Source organism: Embiotoca jacksoni, unplaced genomic scaffold, assembly GCF_022577435.1.
Source record: "Embiotoca jacksoni isolate LCO1_2020_lvr unplaced genomic scaffold, fEmbJac1.0.p SCAF_23, whole genome shotgun sequence".
NCBI lineage: Eukaryota > Metazoa > Chordata > Actinopteri > Embiotocidae > Embiotoca > Embiotoca jacksoni.
The window spans coordinates 7,441,286-7,461,239 of NW_027185374.1; the positions used below are offsets into that span (position 1 = coordinate 7,441,286).

A 19,954-nucleotide genomic window follows, 5' to 3' on the forward strand; every position below is an offset into this window, starting at 1 on the left:
TGTGTGTGTGTGTGTGTGTGTGTGTGTGTGTGCATGGATGACATACGCTTTTTCAAGGCAGGCCTCTCTGGACATGTTCTGTACCAAGAGGTTAGAGGCCAGTTTGAACAGCTCTTCTGCCCATTCCTGCAGTAAATAAAACACACACACACACACACACACACACACACACACACACACACACACACACACACACACACACACACACACACACACACACTCAGGGGAGAACCCATTGAGAACTGCTGAGTGCTGAAATGTTGGGTTCTGTTACTGTAGCTGTGTCAGCCATAAATTAAGATATTATTTCTATGTATATGGTTATGCTGAAAATTTCCATTTGAATCTAGAAAACACAGTTACAGCGATAGTTTACTCAAGATTTACTTAGGATAGTTTAACAGGGACTTCAAAGTAAAAATACTGATCATATCATTGTTATGCATCAGTTTTCATCCTTCACAATTAACCTTTGTGACATTAGGATCTCCAGCTTTTTCAAGCATACAGACATAACTACACCACCTAAGGCCATACAAATATTAGAATTTTAGGAACAGAGTTTTCACTGTAAAAACAGTAGATATATTCCTTTTAATAGCTTCTTTTAAATACAATTCAAAATAGTTTTTGTTGTTGCAAATTTCTTACCTTCGCAGTCTCCTCCTGGAAGGCCATGAAGTTCAGGTAGGTGATATTGACCATGTCTGTGCCGCTCACCACCGTCAGCATCCTGTTCTCCATCTTCCCCGCCAGCGTGCTGACATCCAGAAGCTCACGCAGCTTGGCCTCCTGAAAGATGAAACACAAAGACAACAACAAAGACATTAACAATGATCAAACGGAACAAACCAATGAATATCAGTTCCGAAGATGTGAAGCCAGCATCCTGACCCTCTTCACACACACTGTGGTGGAACAGAACGGCCAGACCTGCGAATAAAAACACTTCACTGGAAAAGCAAATGACATGAAACAGGCCACGGAAAAAGACAGGCAATGCTTTTTTTTTGAGGAAGTGAGAGGCAGTGCTGCTCTATGTCATGGTATTCTGGTTTGATGCTGTTTCACAATGGAAAAAAATCTCCCTCTGAAAGCTCTGAAGTGAAAGAAGACCTGCTAGCGTTTTGGAGTTCACACCTCGTGTGACGGCTGATTTGCTTGATTAATGAGAGGTCAGCACTCTGACACAGACGGTGTGAGGTGTGAGGCTGCAGCTCCACTGAATCTCCCTGCCCACATTAGAGGCTATAAAAGCAGCAAACACGGTGGGCTAAGCAGCACTGTGATAGGAGACGTACTCTTTGTGGACTAATTAAAATAGCTCGAGGTGTCGAGCTGACATTAAAAGAATGACTGGCAAACTTCCAACAATACTTTTAATGTTTCAAAGTCAAGTAAGTTCACAAACTGTCTGCAGGGGATTTCTGGCGTTATTTATTATTTATTGATGACCTCATGACAGCTCTCCAAATCCTGAGAGCTTGGTGGTTTCCAAACCTTTCTCTCCTGCTTGTTTTTAGTTTGGAAAACATCCTCCTGTCTCATCACATTTTCAGCTTAACTGATAAAGATGGTGCTAAAAAGGGCAGCCAATACACAGCAATACACGGTGAGCGGGCCATAACATCACAGCACACAGTGTTTCTATAAAAGTCATAAGTGGATTCACTTAACTGAGGAGATCCCATGGGGATTCTGCTCTTGCTTGTAAATGCTTACACAAATGTGTGCGAACAAGTTGTCTTTTACCTTGAGTGACACATTTTTTTTTTTATTCAATAAAATGTTAACTTCCTACAATCTTTATCATTCAACAAATTCAGCAGGTTGTTGTACATCTGTTCTCTGTTGTGACAAATCATTGGGTGCTGACCAGAGTCCAGTTTACACAGAGAGTAAAACTCTCCAGCTTTTGTATTCGGTGGAGGTAATTGTCAGAGGAAAACTAAACCAAACTAATTTGAGCAAATATACATTTAATCAGCTCATATTTAGTGCAAATCATAAACAAAACAAACTACGACGTCTCCGAGGTGCAAGAAAAGGAATAGCAATGATCTTCTTTTCTCCCTCGCCACCCAGTACGCAAGTGGCATACAAAATGGTTGCTCTGGCTTAATTAACACAACAAAAAGCCCTGTAGAGGATTTTGCAGTGAAAGCAAATGAGCTCCCACTAATTTAACCAATCAAACAAAGAGCATTGTGTCCTGTGTCATGCTGATAAATGTCCTCTACACGTCCCTCACGCCCCCGAATCAAATTGCGCGGCTTAGAGGCGCCCATTATTATCACGCTAAAAATGTTCTAAGGCAATAAACTGAAGGATCTCTCCCTTCTGACAGCCTGTCTGTCTGTCGGCCTGACTCTCATGTAAGTATTTACAGGTTTGTGTGGCTAGATTTTGTAAAATATTACACTTTGCTTAAATTTTAGGAGCAAAAACTACTGCACATTTTCCGTTTCAGACATTTGAGACATCATGGTCTTAGGCTTGACCACCAATCAATTGAACACGTGTGCTGACTTGAATGGGAATCCGTCACTGATGACTTTTGTATTCTGAATGCCACCAGCCTCATCAGTCAAAGTATAACAAGCCACTTTCAATTTACAAAAACATACAAGACTAAAGCAGCCTTTGAGGAGTGCTGTGGCAGCCTGCCAAAGATGAAAGGCTTCTGAGAAAAGACGAGATGACAGTAAGATGCATATTTCATTTATTATACGCTTCAACGTCAATACAATTTGATGTGGTTTATAAAATTGTACCCATTAGCTGAACATACAGCTCATCTCCTTGTATGCAGTCAGCGCAGCACTGATTTGGGAGGGAGCTGCAGGCACTTACGGCACCTGCTGCACCCACATCAGTAGTTATGTTGGGAAAAGAGTTTGGCCTGAGAAACAAACAAAAGAGGAGAGGAGAGGAGAGGAGAGGAGAGGAGAGGAGAGGAGAGGAGAGGAGAGGAGAGGAGAGGAGAGGAGAGGAGAGGAAAATAAGGAGAAACTGAAAAAGAGCCATAAGAAGAAAGCAACGGAAGAAGAGGACGGGACTTTAGCCATGTGAGTGAAATGTAATTTGTGCTGGTGTATTGTGAGAGCCATTAGAGGCATGCCTAAGGTCCCAGTTACCACAAAGACTCGAGATTTAGAGCAAAACAAGGCAAAGGGTCGGGGGTGGGAGGGGATTTGGGACGATGGTGCGATCCAGGCGAGAGAGGATGCTTTTGGGTTTCACAACATACTTTTACTGTGAGAGCTCAGCTTTTATATAACACAATCGCACGCGTGTGAATGTGCGGCATGTATCTGTATATTCGTGCCTATGAGGATGTGTTTAGTCAGAGATTCATGTTGTATGTTAGCAGCTGCAGTGTGTCAGCATGATAACTCCTCTCAGACACTTAACATTCAGGTGGAGCTGCAGCCGGGAGGAGGAAATACACAGACTTTCTCTTCCTGCCTGAGTTTGTCACAAGGCCCCCACCTGTCACCAGCCGAGCACTCAAACTGTCACACTCTGCTGGGCACGAGGAAGAGATTCAGATTTGCAAAAGGGAAGTCAGTGACACCTCAGGTCATTAAATCTGCAGCGCCGCACCTGCCTAAAGTCACACACGGAAATGCACACACACACACACACACACACACACACACACACACACACACACACACACACACACACACACACACACATCCACATTTGAGTACACATGCATAAGACTGTACTCAGGCAGGCTCGGCTGCCTAAAGTCACACACGGAAATGCACACACACACACACACACACACACACACACACACATCCACACATCCACATTTGAGTACACATGCATAAGACTGTACTCAGGCAGGCTCGGATCAACACACACAAGTTCACAGATTCACATGCAAGTGTGTGTATAAATATACACACAAGAACATGAGATCAGAGGAAATGTCAATATGAATGATTGATGATGACCCGACTACCTACCCACATGCCACCCAACTACTAAAAGAGCTTTCATTTCAGTTTTTCTTTTTATCATTGTTTGTGCAGAGAGAGACGGGAGCCAGACGCTGGTCAGAAGTCAAACCATGGACACTGCAGGTATTTGGTATTAACCATTCAGCCAGCAGGGGACCCAAAGTAAAAGTTTCCTCTTCAACCATGTGGTGTTTGTTGAGGCTTTAGGTTGTCTGATGATGAGATATACTGTATCAAAAAAACTAAAATCACTGCCCACCAAATTACAAGTAGAAATGTGATACTCGGATTCTTATGTTGGACAAGTAGTAGAAGCAATATTTCATGCTTTTATGAAGTGCTTTGCTTAAAAAATGTCTACATGAGACGGTTGAAATAATTAATTAGACGTCAAGGATAGCAGCTTTAATAAGTGAACAGCTCCTCATTCAAGGAAGTTACCGCTGGGTTACAAAATAAGAAATGTGAAAGGTCCTTTTCTTTCTTCTTAATGTACCAACTCTCATAAGACCCACACTCTTTACAGAATGTTGTGTAAGGGAGAGAAAAAAAAAAAACAGCCACTTAGGTTGGTGTCTTGAGGATGACTGCACTTTAGCTGACCCTGCCAATGCAGTTCGTGGCAGTTCACGTAGCATTTTTAAAGCACATGCACTTGTTCAACAAAAAGATGTTTAAGAAATTCAGATGGTGATAAATATTTGATGATTATTTGCTTGTTAGTTAACTGTTGATCAACTGTTAGTTAATGGTTATTACTGTATTTACTGTGTCAGTAGTAACATTATAAACTATTAAACAATGTATAAATAATATCTTAGTAAGCATTAACACAATTAATACATTATTATTTATAGATTAGTTAACTGCTGATTAACTGTTAGTTAATGCTTATTATGGCATTAATTTACCCTTATTGTAAAGTGTTACCAAATATTGCCAGATTTTTTTTTTAAGGTGCATTTGGTATTTGGAAATTAGTGTAAACAGTCAGATATCATCCTTATCTTCTATGAATAATCCCATCTGACCTCACACTTGCTCATTAATCTCTCATCATGTCCTCTAACAATTATGGATTAATGAGCTTGAAAGTTGTAAATCCAAGAGAGCAGCACATCTCAACGTGTGAAGCCATGACACTGCAGAGCAGTACTGCCGGTTCAGGAGCAGGGCAACCGTTCTCCTGCTGCTGGCTAGCCTTGTTAACTAACAGAGCGGCAAGATGCTGCTGGTGGGCCTTTAAAAAGCCTCGGGCTTTTGGAAGTAAATGATGCGATATCAGGTTGGGGGTGATATGTTAACTCTGCCACACAAATATTGCGCAGATGCGTGTTTTGTAATTTACATGTGCGCCACAAGATATCTAGTTGTTGCTGGATGCTGATATGCCTTGAGTCAGTTGCCTTCATGTCATTGTTGTTAAGGGGGTGTGTGTGTGTGTGTGTGTGTGTGTGTGTGTGTGTGTGTGTGTGTGCGTGTGTGCCTACACTTGCTGTTACATGTGCGTCCTTGTTTATCAGCCAGCGTGAGTCACAGAGTCCACAGAGCATTTCACCCTGAGCAAAGCTAATCCTAAGACGACTCCCTCTCCTGGCGATACAGTCATTTATTTAAGAGGGTCACGCTGCATCTGCTGGGCATGTTTTAAACATTAACCACATCATAACTTACACGGACGGAAAGCACTGAAACATGGGTCCCATTAGAAGAAAGAGCCCTGTCTTTTTCGTTTCTTGCAAACAGCCCTCCTTATCATCCATGCGCATTCATGTGCACTCACCGACACACGTGTAGTCGCGAACACATAGACAGCACATTCCTCGATCACGCAGATACCTCAGATTGCAGACACACAAGACACACAGATACACACTGTAGATGTAAGGCTTCCTTTATCTCCTCTTACACAGTGGTACTGTATCATGGAGGATCAGCTGTACAGGCTGCATGGGTCAAAATAACAAAATCTTACAAAACACAATGTATATGAATGTTGAACCATCAGGATGGCTGTGATTAAAAAAAATGTAAGCAACCTAAACACAGTTTTATACAGATCTGCAGCTAATGGATTACAGAAGCTGCACACAAACACATTCATACACACAAACAAAGACACCAACAAAGAAACCTTACACTTCACACCCTCACAGTGGGGAACTACAGTATGAATCATTTCTGCTACACAGGGACAGCATGTAGTTCAACTTTACAGCTTTTTTCGGCTGATCAAACAGTCTGTTTGGTTCAGCCTCAACACTAGCCGCCTTTCATATAAGTACGAGGGAACTCTCTAGTCCCATTACAGCTCTGAGCTTTCATATTTTAAACTTCCTCAGTGTGACTGTATTAACTTTCCTAGCTCCGAGTGAAACTAAGCCACTATACAGTCCACTGTCTGCAGCCGGAGAATAAGACACAGATAAACCTCTCTCAAACAACTGTATTGTAAACACGATCCCCAGACTGAGAATGAGAACCAGGAGAGGATGAGATACGAGGGAATCACAGAGGGAGTCAACAGGGAGTCTTTTTTTTAATATTCTGGTGTATCCATCTTACTCTTTCCTGTTGCTATCTGCATCACGCTCTCATCCCCTCAATCTGCAAGGCGCTTCCTCATCTGCTTCTTTTTTTTTTTTTTATGATTCTCCCACATGGTCATAATTCATTTGAGCACTCAAGTGTCAGAGGAGGCAGACCACCACAGTTTCATGAGGCGGAGAATTGCCCACAAGGCCGGGAGTAAAAGGTCAGTGCTTCATCAGTCATCTGTCAGGTGATGCATCACTGACCACAGTACAGAACTGAGCATGCACACATTTGGCTTTGTGTGTGTGTGTGTGTGTGTGTGTGTGTGTGTGTGTGTGTGTGTGTGTGTGTGTGTGTGTGTGTACACTCACAAAACACCTTGCTCCTGACTACATGTGCCAAAATCATGGCAATTTCTTAAAATTATATTTAATGTTTTCCTTCAAGCCACCGGGCTAACTTGTTTATGATATTGGCTACTGTCCATCAGTGAAGCACCAGTGAACACAGTTTGTAAAAGCCATTTAAATTGCATTATGTTAAGGAGTTAACCTTCTTAAGCTAAATATTTCCCCCTTCTGTGTTTGATTGAGGGGTATAACGGCTAAGAAGGGAATTAGAATAACAAAAATCACATCCTGATTAGAGTAAAGCTTTAGCTCATCAGAAGCTCTCTGCTCGAATACATTTGCCAGCGTTGATGCGTTGATGCGTTGATGCGTCGCTGGTGCTCATGCGTCGAGGCAGAGGTTGAGGAAACGCGTGGGAGGAGGTTGAAAGCTCATGCAGACTTAACAATCCCTCATTCCAGCTCTTCAACAGGGGCATTTCATTAACCCTCGAAGCAGTGAGACATGAAACGAGAGACGGAGGGGTGGACGGAGGGGAGACAGAGGGGAGACGGAGGGCAGCTATCACGCCATTTTCCAAAATGCCAGCACAATAACTTGTGCTGACAGCCGCTCATTTCCATGTCTCGGGGAAGTGGCCTAACATTTACACCCAGCGCGAATCATTTCATGACACACACCGGAACTGAGCATCGCCGGCATGAATTGGAAAGTGAAACATTTATTTTTGACAAGAGCAGTTACACAAACACGATAGTTCTCATTTGATCATGAATACGCAAATCCTGGACTACACTAATTGTTCTTAGTGATCAGCCTTCACTCTGCTGCACAGCGAGACTCCCGTCAAACTTTCACGATACCTGCAAGGCACCTGGACTCCAGACAAAAATGTGTTCAAAAGAAATTCAGAAGTCGAGGTATGTCTGATGTATCGCTCCAGAAACTTTTATAATTTTGTAGAACGAATCTTTATTACACTCGGAATGAAACAATTTATTGAAATCTCACAAATGCAGGAGTAACCCTCCTGACAAGTTTGGGGAGGAGACCATCTGCAGCTTCTGTTTCCCACATTTATATCCAATATTAAGACACACATGACAATATATGTGTTTTTTCTTCATGTGATATTGAATTCTTGGAAGGTGATTTAATAATAAAACCAAGAATGAAGGATTGTGGTCTAGAAACACTGCATAAACCAACAGAAGAGATTTTAAAGAAGTTTGAAAGGAAGACAAAAGTCACCTGCTCACTATCACAGTGTTTAAGTGGAACAAAACTACCAATGTCTGACAGCTGTTGAGAGCTGTGCCTGGAGCCTTGTCCAGAAAATGGCAGAAACTCACCTCAAATGGAGAAACTCTTGACATTTCATTCAGGCTTTTCACTGCAAACATAAGGAATGCCTGACAAGCATTTAACTGCAAATCACAGCCCCCTCTATAGCGAAATCATCTGATTTCACTGTCAGCCGACAGACATTGTCACAAAGAAATCGGCCACAGAGGAGTTCTTACCGATTCAAACGCAACTCATCTCCTCAGCTGGAGTACATGTGTATCTATATGTTTCTGTTTTAGTGCTTGTATGTACAAACAAATATCATCAGTAACCATATTGTAGTTGAAACGCCTTCTCCGGTTTATAAAAGATATACAATTATTTCACACTTTTGAAATGATCTCTGACAGTCTGGCATGCTATAAAAAAATGTTTTTTTCTTTTTAAGGTCAACATGGCCGCAATCTTTTTCAAACAACAAATAAGAAAAGAATCTCTATTGACTGCACATGATGACTGCAGGGCTTTGAAGAGAATAATCCTGCAGAAATGGGGAGGAAATTGAACAATCTTGCAGAGAAATGTGCTTTGCTCTGGCGTCATTGTAGCATGAGAGGCATATGAGGAGCGGCCATGTCAGTTCGGATTATATGAAAACCCAACATAGAGTAAATATTATGATGAGAACAAAACTTTAGAGGTGAAATAAAACTTTACACAAAATAAAATACAAGTGTATTTATGTGAATAAAAACCTTAACGAGTGGAACAGAGTGGCTTCTGTACGCTCTCCACTCTTACACCCTGCACTTGACTCCACTACTCTCACACTAACATTGCAAAGCAATATATTTTTGCAAAGCAAAACAAAATTGTGAAAAAGTGGCAAGTGACATTTTTTTAAATGTCAAATGAATGGTGATTACAACCGCTGAATGTGTTTGTTTAAAGATTTAAGTACTTTTCAAGGACTCCTACTTTTCTGTTCCCCGTTCTGCTATTTTGCATCTGGACTTGCTTATTGGTCTTTAAATACACATAGAAGAGAGGCTGGACTGCAGAGTTTAGAAGCTAGTATTTACTCAGTGTTCTTTTTTACCAATAAATGTTACTAGAAAAGGCAGACATTAGTGTTGAAAATAAAATAGCATCCCTAAAAGAGAAGATTGATTGGCACAGAAACAAAAAGTAGCAGCCATAAGCTTCAAGGAGGATGTCACTGTACTCACTCTCTACATACTGACTTCATTATACAGAGGCTGTTTTAACAGCTGTTTAATTCTTTACATGTTCACAGAAACCCAATCAGAACTTACCTCAACACCTGGACACGCCACAAAACCAAACTCTTAGAACAGATGTTTGATTATCAAAGGACTGAAGGGACCTGCAGGGGAGCAGACTGCCAGTTTAAACTAAGAGAGGCAGTAAAATATTGGAGGGCAGGACGCAAAGATAATTTTACAGAGGAGACCAGTCACATCTCTGTCACACAGACTCCTTCTGCTCCTGAGTTCCCGGGAACGCAACCTGCATCATAATCTGTTACAAAGACACACTTTCTGTTTACAGCAGTAAAATGAGGTCCGACATTTTACATGTGTTTAAACACTGGTGTGTGTGTGTGGACATGGGATCTTGTGAGCATCCAGCGGTAGGTCAGTGTTTGGGGGGCTTTGAAGGAGTGAGAGAGACTAAACAGAAAAAGAGGCAAGAGGACGACTCATGCTGTGTGTGAATCATTGTAAAGGAAAGGCGGAGAGACAGAAGGGGCAAGGGCCAAGCTTGATGAGGTGGAAGTAGTCTACCTGGCATGCTCTCTTCCTCTGGCTGGCTGAGCTCACATTGGGCAGACGGGAAGGTAAAGGCACAGACAGGAGGGAGCTGACCTCAGATACAACGCATGAACTCCAGCAGGAGAAAAAAAAATAATCACATGCTGTGAATCACAAGCTCAGCAATTCTCATTAGAACGAGCACGGAAAAAAAATTGATTTGCACGGGATTCAAATAGCTGAGCCGGCAATCAGATCAAACAAGACAGCTCACTTGGTTGAAGTATTTGGTAAAGTGGGATGTTGTATAATGAAATTATACTGCCAAAAACAAAGTTGAGAGATTTTAGAAACAGGAAAATAATCCAAGATTTCAATTACAAGAAAAAAAGCTTACGTTACATGTTTTTCAGCGATTTTATTCTGACTGAGTCTAACCTAGTTAAATTTAAGAATCGTGACAAAACAATTGTCAAACAAACAAACAAATAAGACCACTCAATCAGTTACCTGAAAAAAATGTTTTTAGGAGGAAATAAAATGGCACTGAGGATGTGTTCCAAAAGGTGAACTTACAGACTCACACTTGCTATTTTGAGTGCATACAGTACATGCGTTCACACTCTTAAGTATAAAAGTACTCAAAACGATCCAATAAACTGTGTGTTAAACGATGGACACTGATGAAACTGAACGGTCGTCATCTTGGTTTGACCACCAACATAAAGTATTTTCAAACAGCAGCAGTGGAGGAAGTAAAAGTGTTTATATTTCACTCAGTACCATAATACTACTGTTGCACAGGAGCCACCTGTGTGTTTATTGTGTCTGTTAAACAAAGGGCACAAAAACACGTTCATTTCTGGGTAAAATAATCAAAGCTGGTAGATACTTTGACGGGTGACGCATTCCAATGCTACAGTCATTTTAGGGAAGTGCAGAACAGTAGTGTGTAATTTGACACTACACTACCCTCCTAAAATTCAAGTACCACACAAGTGAGTGTACTAACATGTAAGAGTACTTTATGTGAGTGTACTAAGGGATGTACATCCTTTGGAAAACAGCCATACAGTAAAAAAAAAAAAAAAGCGAAAATAAACTCATGGTAAAATGCCAACTTCATACTTTTTCTCCCAAAGTAACGAGCGTAAAACTCTTTGACAAAGTTTGTAATTATGCTTGCCATTATCCTGTTGTGCTACTTAAAAGTACTTCCTCCATCTCAGCGTGTCCCAGGTATTCTGGTCATTACTTCCACCCACTCTCTTTGACTCATTCCCATCAGTTTGTGAGGTGGATGAACCCCATTCTGTTCAAGCCGTCCATCAAGCAGCACTCCATCAAGGGTGGCACTAAAAACAGCTCCCGGGCGCCAGAAGCTGGCAGGTACATAACTACGGTAATTATCCTGCAGTCTACAGAAGCTCTAATTTACTGTGGGCAGACTACTGTGAATTCAGAGAAATGCTAACAGCAATCAGCTCATATGATACCTAACATGGAATGACACAGGCATGTGCCCTGGCATCCAAGAAGGCGCAGATGCACGTACGCCCACACAAAGACTAAAAAACATAGTTGGGGCAAAAATAGACATGGTGGAGCAAAAACAGCCAGGAGACTGGTGAAACCAGGATCTGTGTTTTTGGTGCCTCCTTGAGCTAGAAACAGAATTTCCACCTGCTCCTTTGACGAAATGACCCTGAAACCTTAGAAAGGCGAAGGAATTACAGTTCAGTTATGGGTGTTAGTAACTGTGTACAAACATAAACAACAGAAAATGGCTGTGTTCATGAAGTAAGATGACTTAAAAAAAGAAAAATGTAATCTGTTTTCCTCAGAGTTGCCTGCAAAGCCTCACAGTACATCAGGCTGTTTGGAAAAAGAGCCATATCCAGACTAAAGTCCTCCCTCTGGCACCCTGCTAGGGGCCCGCCATGAGTCAGGAGCCCCATAGCGAGAGGCCTCGCAGGGGAAATGTCCACAAATGGGGTCCAGGAGTAAATAATTAATACGAGTCCCTGTTGGCACAGTCCAGCCTTCGGGCTGTAGATGCTCTGCCACTGCAGCTACTGTACGGATGCCACATATGTCCTCTCCCTTTAGCTGTTCCCATTCTTGCATTTATTTTCTTTACACCCACTTTTTCCTTCCATCTTGACAAAAACGACCACTAGAGCTGTGCCCTTGCTGCGTAGAGGACGCCGACCAGTTCCAGCCCCAAGATCTTTAATAATTCTGACCAGAACCAATCAGGTTTATTGGGGGACGTAGATGTACAAACAGATCTGGCTTTATTCATCACACAGACTTTGTGCCGATTTGTTAGGCTTAACATGAATGACGCACAGCAGTTGTGCAATAATAAACTCCATTCCCTACAGTTTATTATGAAGTGTACTGTACCTGCCTATAAAATAAAACTATTTATTAAAGACACACAAAATGATTTACCAGCGTTCTGCAAAGAAATTTGACATTTTGAATGATGGTTTCATAGGAAGACAAAGAGGGATTTTGATATGTAGATATATTTTTAAAAAGTAATATTTGTCATGCACCTGTTACAAGGAAAAAACAAACAGTGAAGAGGACATGGGAGAAGAAGTAGGAGCATTTATTTGTTTCATTTCTGTGTCTTTAAATTTCAAATTAAATCCTACTGTGACTTCACAAAAAATGCATTTGTTCTTAATTACCTTTAAGGTACAGTACATCTCTCATTTTTTATATTCTACAACACTATATTGTCATGTCAGTCTGTTCGTAACATCAAAGCTCATTATTTTTCTGTGAAATCAGTGGCACTATTTCACTTCCTATGAAAGTGAGAAGCTTCAGGGGTACGTGATCCAGCATGCTGGGTCATTCGGGCCTTTTTGCAAAAAAAGATGGCAACAGTTGTTTAGCCACATACTGTTCGAGCCAGGGCAAACACTAATGTTCCCCACATGGAGAGCAGAACTTACTAGATGTCATCATTTTGTGCATAAATAACCATAATTGGGCCTCCGAATCCCTCAGCAAACATTGAACATCCTTGGTGAGCTCTGTGCTGTGATAATTGTGATTTATACTTTGTCTGTAGTCATCATTTAGTCTTTTGCCATCATTAGCTCCGCTATGACACAGAGAGCCTGCTGTCCTGACTTCCCCAGACCATCTGCCAGACCAGGCCATGCCAGCCACCAACCAACCAGCCACCTACCACCCTCGCATCATGCCCCATTTGGTAAGGCATCTGTGTGCTCCACTGATCTGCCAACAAAGACTTACTCAGTGTTTAAACAAGCCTTTGGATATTTGACAGTATTCAAGTGGCCGTTTAATCCTATGGTCTATGTCTCAGTTAACAGGGATGTGGGAACATTTCAGGACTCCACGGTGGTAATGACACACATGATGGTAGAAATCTAGACTACATGTGGAACCAGACCGACTAATTTTGATTCTGTTTGATGCCCTTTGATAAAAGATGATTATCAGTCAATGGTTGTTCTCTGGCAGACACAACAGACACGTATAGCACCAAAGCTTAATTGGCCAATCTCGGTTTGAAACAGCAGACCGGGAGATGTCTCGACACGCCTGCTGATAGTTAACAAGACAGACAATCCAAAACAGAAGAAACCTTTGACTTGTAATCTGCATCTAATGGCACTATTTATTTCTGTAGGAGACAGAAAAGACAGAGAAACAGTACAATCCTCATATTTTACCAAAATCACTGTATGCTTTTGTTTCAGGAGAAGCCACTGAACAAGTTATGGAAATGAGCTGGAAGTGTTCTGGATGAAAATTGCATTTGTCACTCCTCTTTTTCACTTGAGAAGCTCGACAACTGACAGCCAAATCAAACTTTGAGGACATTGTCTTAATCTAGTGTATGATGAACGTGAGCAAACCTAGAAGACAATTTGTAACATTTCAGAAAATGAACAACAATTTACAGAGATATTATTCTACAGAAAAAAACACATATAACTGTTTACTGTACCGTAACACATTGTTGCACAACAGGCAGGCCAAAAACACAATGCTGTTGTCTTTTCCAACATTGACAGTCTACCAGTCCAAGTTAGAATATTACAGCCAAATTCAATCAGACTCATCTTCTTCCACCCTGAATTAGAGCATATGAAACATGCCGCCATGGTGGACGTGATTACAGCTTCCTCATTTTACTATGACTGTGTCTGGAAAAATGTCCTAAAGACACCTTATAAATATCATCAATATACACGGGAGCACTTGGCACAGCAAGGCTGTGGTTATTGGTTAAAGGCTGCTCAAATAGTTTCAAAATTCAATGACCATCAGGATGCAACAACTAGAAACAATCCCCAAAAGAACACCTCTACCCCTATGTATTCATGCAGTGAATTTGGATCTGGTACCATTAGGCTAATAAACACATGTGGATAAAGTGAAAGAGTTGCAATATAGCACCAAAACTTTAGGAAAAAGTACACTTGTTACATGAATTGTGTTACGTACGTGACCAGGGGTGTGGTGCTATTTTCTGAAGTACAATAGCACCCCTGTGACACACAGATGTTTTTCTGTTCCTTCGGTGATGTAACCACTGTGGTGGCAAGTTTACATAAAATAGTCAATAATGTATATTTCTACTGCTTTAATTGTCAACAGCATAATCAGGCTATTTTCAGCGGTTGTCCTGGATTACTTATCTGAAGTATAATTGTCCGATTTAAATTGCAACAGGTTCCTGAAAGTGTTTCACAATAAACACCTTGTTAAGAAATGAAAGGTTTCTGTCTACTGAAACACTAGACAGCTTTTATTTGAAAACAGATAGAGGAAGTGTATATTTGCATTAATGTGTAATGCAGCAACTTCAACAGCGCCAACAGTAGCAGAACAAAACGAGGCTTCAAGTTGACGTTGTGAGTCAATCAATGTCAATATGGCATCTTTGACCATTCTATTTGTGGCTATTTGTCATGCAAACATATAATTTAGAGATGATTTGATCTTCAAGCACTTAAAAAATATAAAAAGAATTTCAACCAGATCAAGACAACGGTGACCATATTATATCACTTGGCAGAGCATCACCCGACTTCCTCTTTTGCTCCCATCATAATATCTACAGACACTAGAGGTATCTTTAACCCCTTTAAACAACCGACCAGTGTTGCCGGGCTGTCATATCCTACTCGAGCTGAATCCCAGCCAGTTCTGCTTTCTACATTGCAGAATGTAACAATAGGCCTTTGAGCACGGTCGCTACACTTGGAGAAATGTTCCCATAATTGCAGTAAATTACAGTACACAGTGGGATGAAATAATTACACCTGTTTTATGCAGAATGCCTTCACTGAAGATATTTCTGGTCCAAGTGGGGATTTCCTGATGTCAATTGCTTGCCTTAATACTGAATATTAACAAAAGATAGATTTTGAAAAGGGATGAAATGCAGCAAAAAGATGGCATAACGAAGACAAAGGAAATTGAGCTGGTTAATCCTGGCAGACTTTTCATTTCCTTTTAGGAAAATTTGATTTTAAAAGTGCACGGGCCAGAATACTTGTTAAGTGGACATGTTTTTTTTCAAGAGAGTGTTGTCAGCATCTCTGGTAAGTGTTACACTTATTAAACAGAAACTGCAGTCTGTCAGCTTCCAAACCATGTGGTGTCCAGAATGGAAGTGAGTGGAAGTGGGCTTGTCTAACGAAACAAATGGATGTAAAAAAAAGTGTAACACAACTTCCTGAGGAAAAAAAACAACAGAAAGTGAAATCATTCAAGAAAGAGAAGTACGCAAGTTCTCAGATCCCAACTTGGTCTACTCAGTCATCACTCAGCGGAGAAAAACAAATAAGCGAGAAGAATAAAGTGAATCTCATTTGCTCTGGTCTTTCGGACAGGAAATAGTTGGTTCAAGCTCTGTGGTTTCTGGGGCAGCAGCATTAAGAATCAGACATTTTCTTTAGTGACCCTCCTGAGATTTACTATTGAAAACCAATTAAGTCTTCCGTGTGCTGATGTGCTTGGAAGGGATCATTGGAGGGAGTGAGAAAGGTCACCTGTTTCTTGTCTCGGCATTGCAAACACACAGACACACATATTTATGCACGCAGCTCCAAAAAAATGATCACACAAGCACAGCCATGAGCGGGACTTCTCCCGGTGTCACCTATATGATTAATGGTGTTAGGACCTGACTAGTGTGAACGAGGCGGAAATTAAGTGAATCCCCAAGAGCTGCTCTCTCAACTCCCATTAACAGTTTACCATGTATATGTTATGGATGGATGCATGATAACAGTACAGTGGAAACTTGGAGGAGATATTGATCACCAAATTAAATCTGGACAAATTAGACAGGAATGGGGACAAACTGGCTTCTGCCTGCAGGCATGTCTAAAAGTTTATTTAACTCTCCACTTGCAGAGTCCAGTTCAAGAAAGATATATCTGCAGTTTGAAATGATCAATGAGCATGAGCACTGTTTCATTAGCATTCATGATCATTATCAAAGTAAAGACAATTATATCATTCCATTTAAATTATGAGTCATTTGAGGTGTTTGCTTCCAAAAATCATCAACTTTTACAAAGTGGATTAATTTGGAAGGAGTCCTGCATGAAGTAGGAAATTAGCATGAAAAGGGTCCTGAAGCTGTGCCAGTGCAGCTTCAAAACTCCCAGTCGATCTGATAACTTGTGAGCATTTGAAGGAACACAGAATAAGAAGCCTTAAGTGTAACCTTTCTGGGTTTAATTAGGGACAGATGCTAGGAAAGACTGTTTTTTTGGGCAGTATGATACTTGATGAAACAGAATAAAAAACATATTTTTTAAAGCTTGACTCTCAATCACTTTAAGAATCATGAGTCTGGAACAGCTCGTGGATCTCAGAAAATGTTACTCCAATTACTGCCGTTAAACAGACTCACAGAGCTGACAGGGAGATGATCTTTTTTGCTTTTTAGTTTTTTCTCAAAGAGAAGAGAAGAGAAGAGAAGAGAAGAGAAGAGAAGAGAAGAGAAGAGAAGAGAAGAGAAGAGAAGAGAAGAGAAGAAGAAGAAGAAGAAGAAGAAGAAAAGGAAAAAGAGAAGAAAGAGAAGAAGAGGTGTGAACCTTTGTGGATGAGAACAGTTAATTAGTGGTTAATGTGATCATTTCTTTGCTCTCCTGTCAAATGGAAAGCTACTATGTGTCAGAGAACCTTCTCTGGCCTTGTTAGCTCTAAATGTGTCAGCTCATTCTTATGGTTTCCGTGGTAACATGCCCATTAGACTGGTCATAACCCCATATATTTCACACTCACCGGCAGAGCACAGTATATTGGTGTCATTGGTTTGTGTATGTGTAAAGGACACTGAATATAAAGTTGACTTCGGTCGACTTTGGTTGGTGTAATTTTAGTTGGCATTAATACACAGGGATTAATCTCTTAGATAATTACATTGACCGACTATTAGAGATACTCATTACACATTAAACCAACAAGCTAATCCTTAGAGACTTTTATTTATCAAAAGTTTGCCTGTGAATCAGCAAATAAGGTGCAAGGTTGGCCTCAGTCTACCCAGTAGAGTTAAACATGGCATAAGAAGCAATGATTGGAATCCATAGGTGATGGTTGGACACGAGCAACCGGTTCGATATATTGACCGGGACAGACTGATTTAACTGCACAGAAGAGCTAAATCCAGACTAGTCGATAGCAAGACTACCAAGAGCCACTGATTGTAGACTTATAGTGAGTGTCCCGTCTGTGGCAGACTAAACGAGTTACTGTTGAGATAAATAATAAAAAAAAAAGTTGCCAGATATAGTAGAGTGCCTCTACATATTGGGCTGGAAATCATTAAAAAATAATTTTGATACTTGTTGCTGAACAATACTTTTTTTGATACCATCAAACTTTTGATACCATTTTGATACTTTTTTTCAGAAAAAGAAAATGACATGACACATTACGGTACAAACGTTTAGTTTTCATGTAGAGGGAGAGAATATAATCAAGGTTGTTTTTCGTTGCTACAATTTTACATTTCATAGCCATCGCTTGGAGCGACAATTTACCAATGTTTCCTGAATGCTTCGCATGCTACCGGTAGATCTGCACACAGGGAAGCCTGAAGTTACTGGAGTGAACACAACTCAGACAGTTATGTGGCTGAAAATGAGTTTGAAAAGAGAGAAACAAAGTGTTTTATTAGAAGAATTTCTTCAGTTGAAATCGAGTGATTTTATCAGTTGAGTCTATGTAACACTGTATATGCTCACTGATGCTGATGAGATTTACTCCTGCATAAAGAACTTTATGCATTTTAAAATGATAACGGATTAGTGTGAATGTAGCCTATGTCGTGAAATTTGAATGACAAGGCATTTTTTGATACTAGATAGTACCAAAGCAATTGGGTCAGTGCCATAAAAGTAGCGAAGGTCGGTACCCAGCCTTATCTGTGCTGTACCTACGAAAACTATAACACCTACAAAATGTCCTAAAACTAGTAGATAAGTGGTTAAACAAGTAAGCCAAAAGAGGATACACACTTAAAATAATAAACTGAAAGCAATAACAAAATGGTTGAAAGATTTCCGCTTCTGCAACTCCAAGTGATAATAGAATACAAAGATCAACATATTGTGGTGTTTCTTAACATCCATTTTAAGATCCCGTTAGAATGAACATGATGCATGGTGCTTATGAAGGAGCACTCAAGCTCATCTGACAGGGATGTGGGGGTACATCTGTCTTTATAGGCTGTAAGTGTGCACTACTCTTTCCCTCTGCCTGTAGGAACTGAAATGAAAGATGAATGCGTGTCTGTGTTGACACCGGTTTTTCTTCACCGGCGAAAATGCTGACTTTCAGCTGGCAGCTCCCTGCTTTCCAGTCCCAGAGCTCCTGTCCCGACTGCTTCCTATTTGATCAGCTTCAGTTCCACTGGGACGACCTTTGCTGGGTTAACAAAATGTCACATCTGATTTCACTGCGGGCATCGAGTAACCTGAAGATGTAAGCCAAGTTCCACTGACATAGACTGACACCAGCACACTGACTAAAGAAAAGTGTCTTTGCATGCCAACAGACCAGCAATTCATTTGTCTCCACGTTGATAGGTTTCACTAGTTTTGTTCTTTCAGGGCTTTCTGAGCTTCAGTCGAGCTACTAGCAGCTCAGTCATGATAAAACATGTCAATTTTCACTGGTCCAATCATCTCTCACTGCAGCCAAACATAATTGGCAATTTTTTTTTATGTGCATTTCAAGTGCAGTGATTAGAATCTATCTTCACTGCTGCTGCTGTTTTCTTTACTTTTTAAAAAATCTTGCTGCTTTTGCTTTTCTTCCTGTTCTCCTATTGCTGTGTGCCTTAATTTCTTTGTAATTTAAAGACAGTTATTATATGATTACATCTAACTAAAAGTGTTCTGTTGCAAACAGCTGACTTAACTACATTTAATAATGTGGAAAAACAAATACAACACTGTGAATATCCTAAATAACTGGATATTACAGCTTGTTTGTGAAGATTAGTGTGAAAGATGCTTGTTTGCTCCATTTTAAAGTGGCTTTTTTTTTTTCTTTTTTTTTTTGTCCTTTTAACTACAAAGCAAAAGACAAAAAAAAAATGCAAAGGAAGAATGTCCACAAAGAGGATTCTCTTTCCCGCACTAAAATGTTTGAGACATTCCAGCTGAGGTTCGGCTAAAGCTGGAAACTTTACCTGAACAGGTGCACCATTGTGCTCCTTCTTGCCTTTTCACCAAGATAGCAATCTTTGGACTCAGTTGGGTAACTCTCCCGCTACGCTGACACAGGCCACTCTGTTCATCATCACTGTCTCTATTTCATCTGTTCATTCAGTCTGTCATTTTCTTCCCCTTCATTCATCCAGATCCAGCAGCTCAGACCCATGTTAGCTGAGAACAGGACAGCTTTGAGACAGTCCAGAGAGAGGCTTGGCATCATCTTCGATTTCTGCGGGAGCATTAATGAGATGGCCTGCTTCACACCGGGGGAATTCATCTGTGTGCAGGAATTA

General features: G+C 40.7%; 1 protein-coding gene across 4 annotated transcripts in view; it reads right to left on the minus strand.

Moving 5' to 3' along the window:
• The window catches only part of plcb1l (phospholipase C beta 1-like), a 112,209-nt gene that overhangs the window by 49,946 nt on the left and 42,309 nt on the right, over positions 1-19,954 (minus strand). For all 4 annotated transcript variants that reach the window (XM_069158567.1, XM_069158568.1, XM_069158569.1 and 1 more), the window contains exons 4-5: positions 652-792; positions 47-126 (exon numbers count right to left, since the gene is read on the minus strand). In XM_069158567.1, the coding sequence (XP_069014668.1) occupies positions 47-126; positions 652-792 (221 nt within the window). The remainder of the gene's footprint in view (positions 1-46; positions 127-651; positions 793-19,954) is intronic.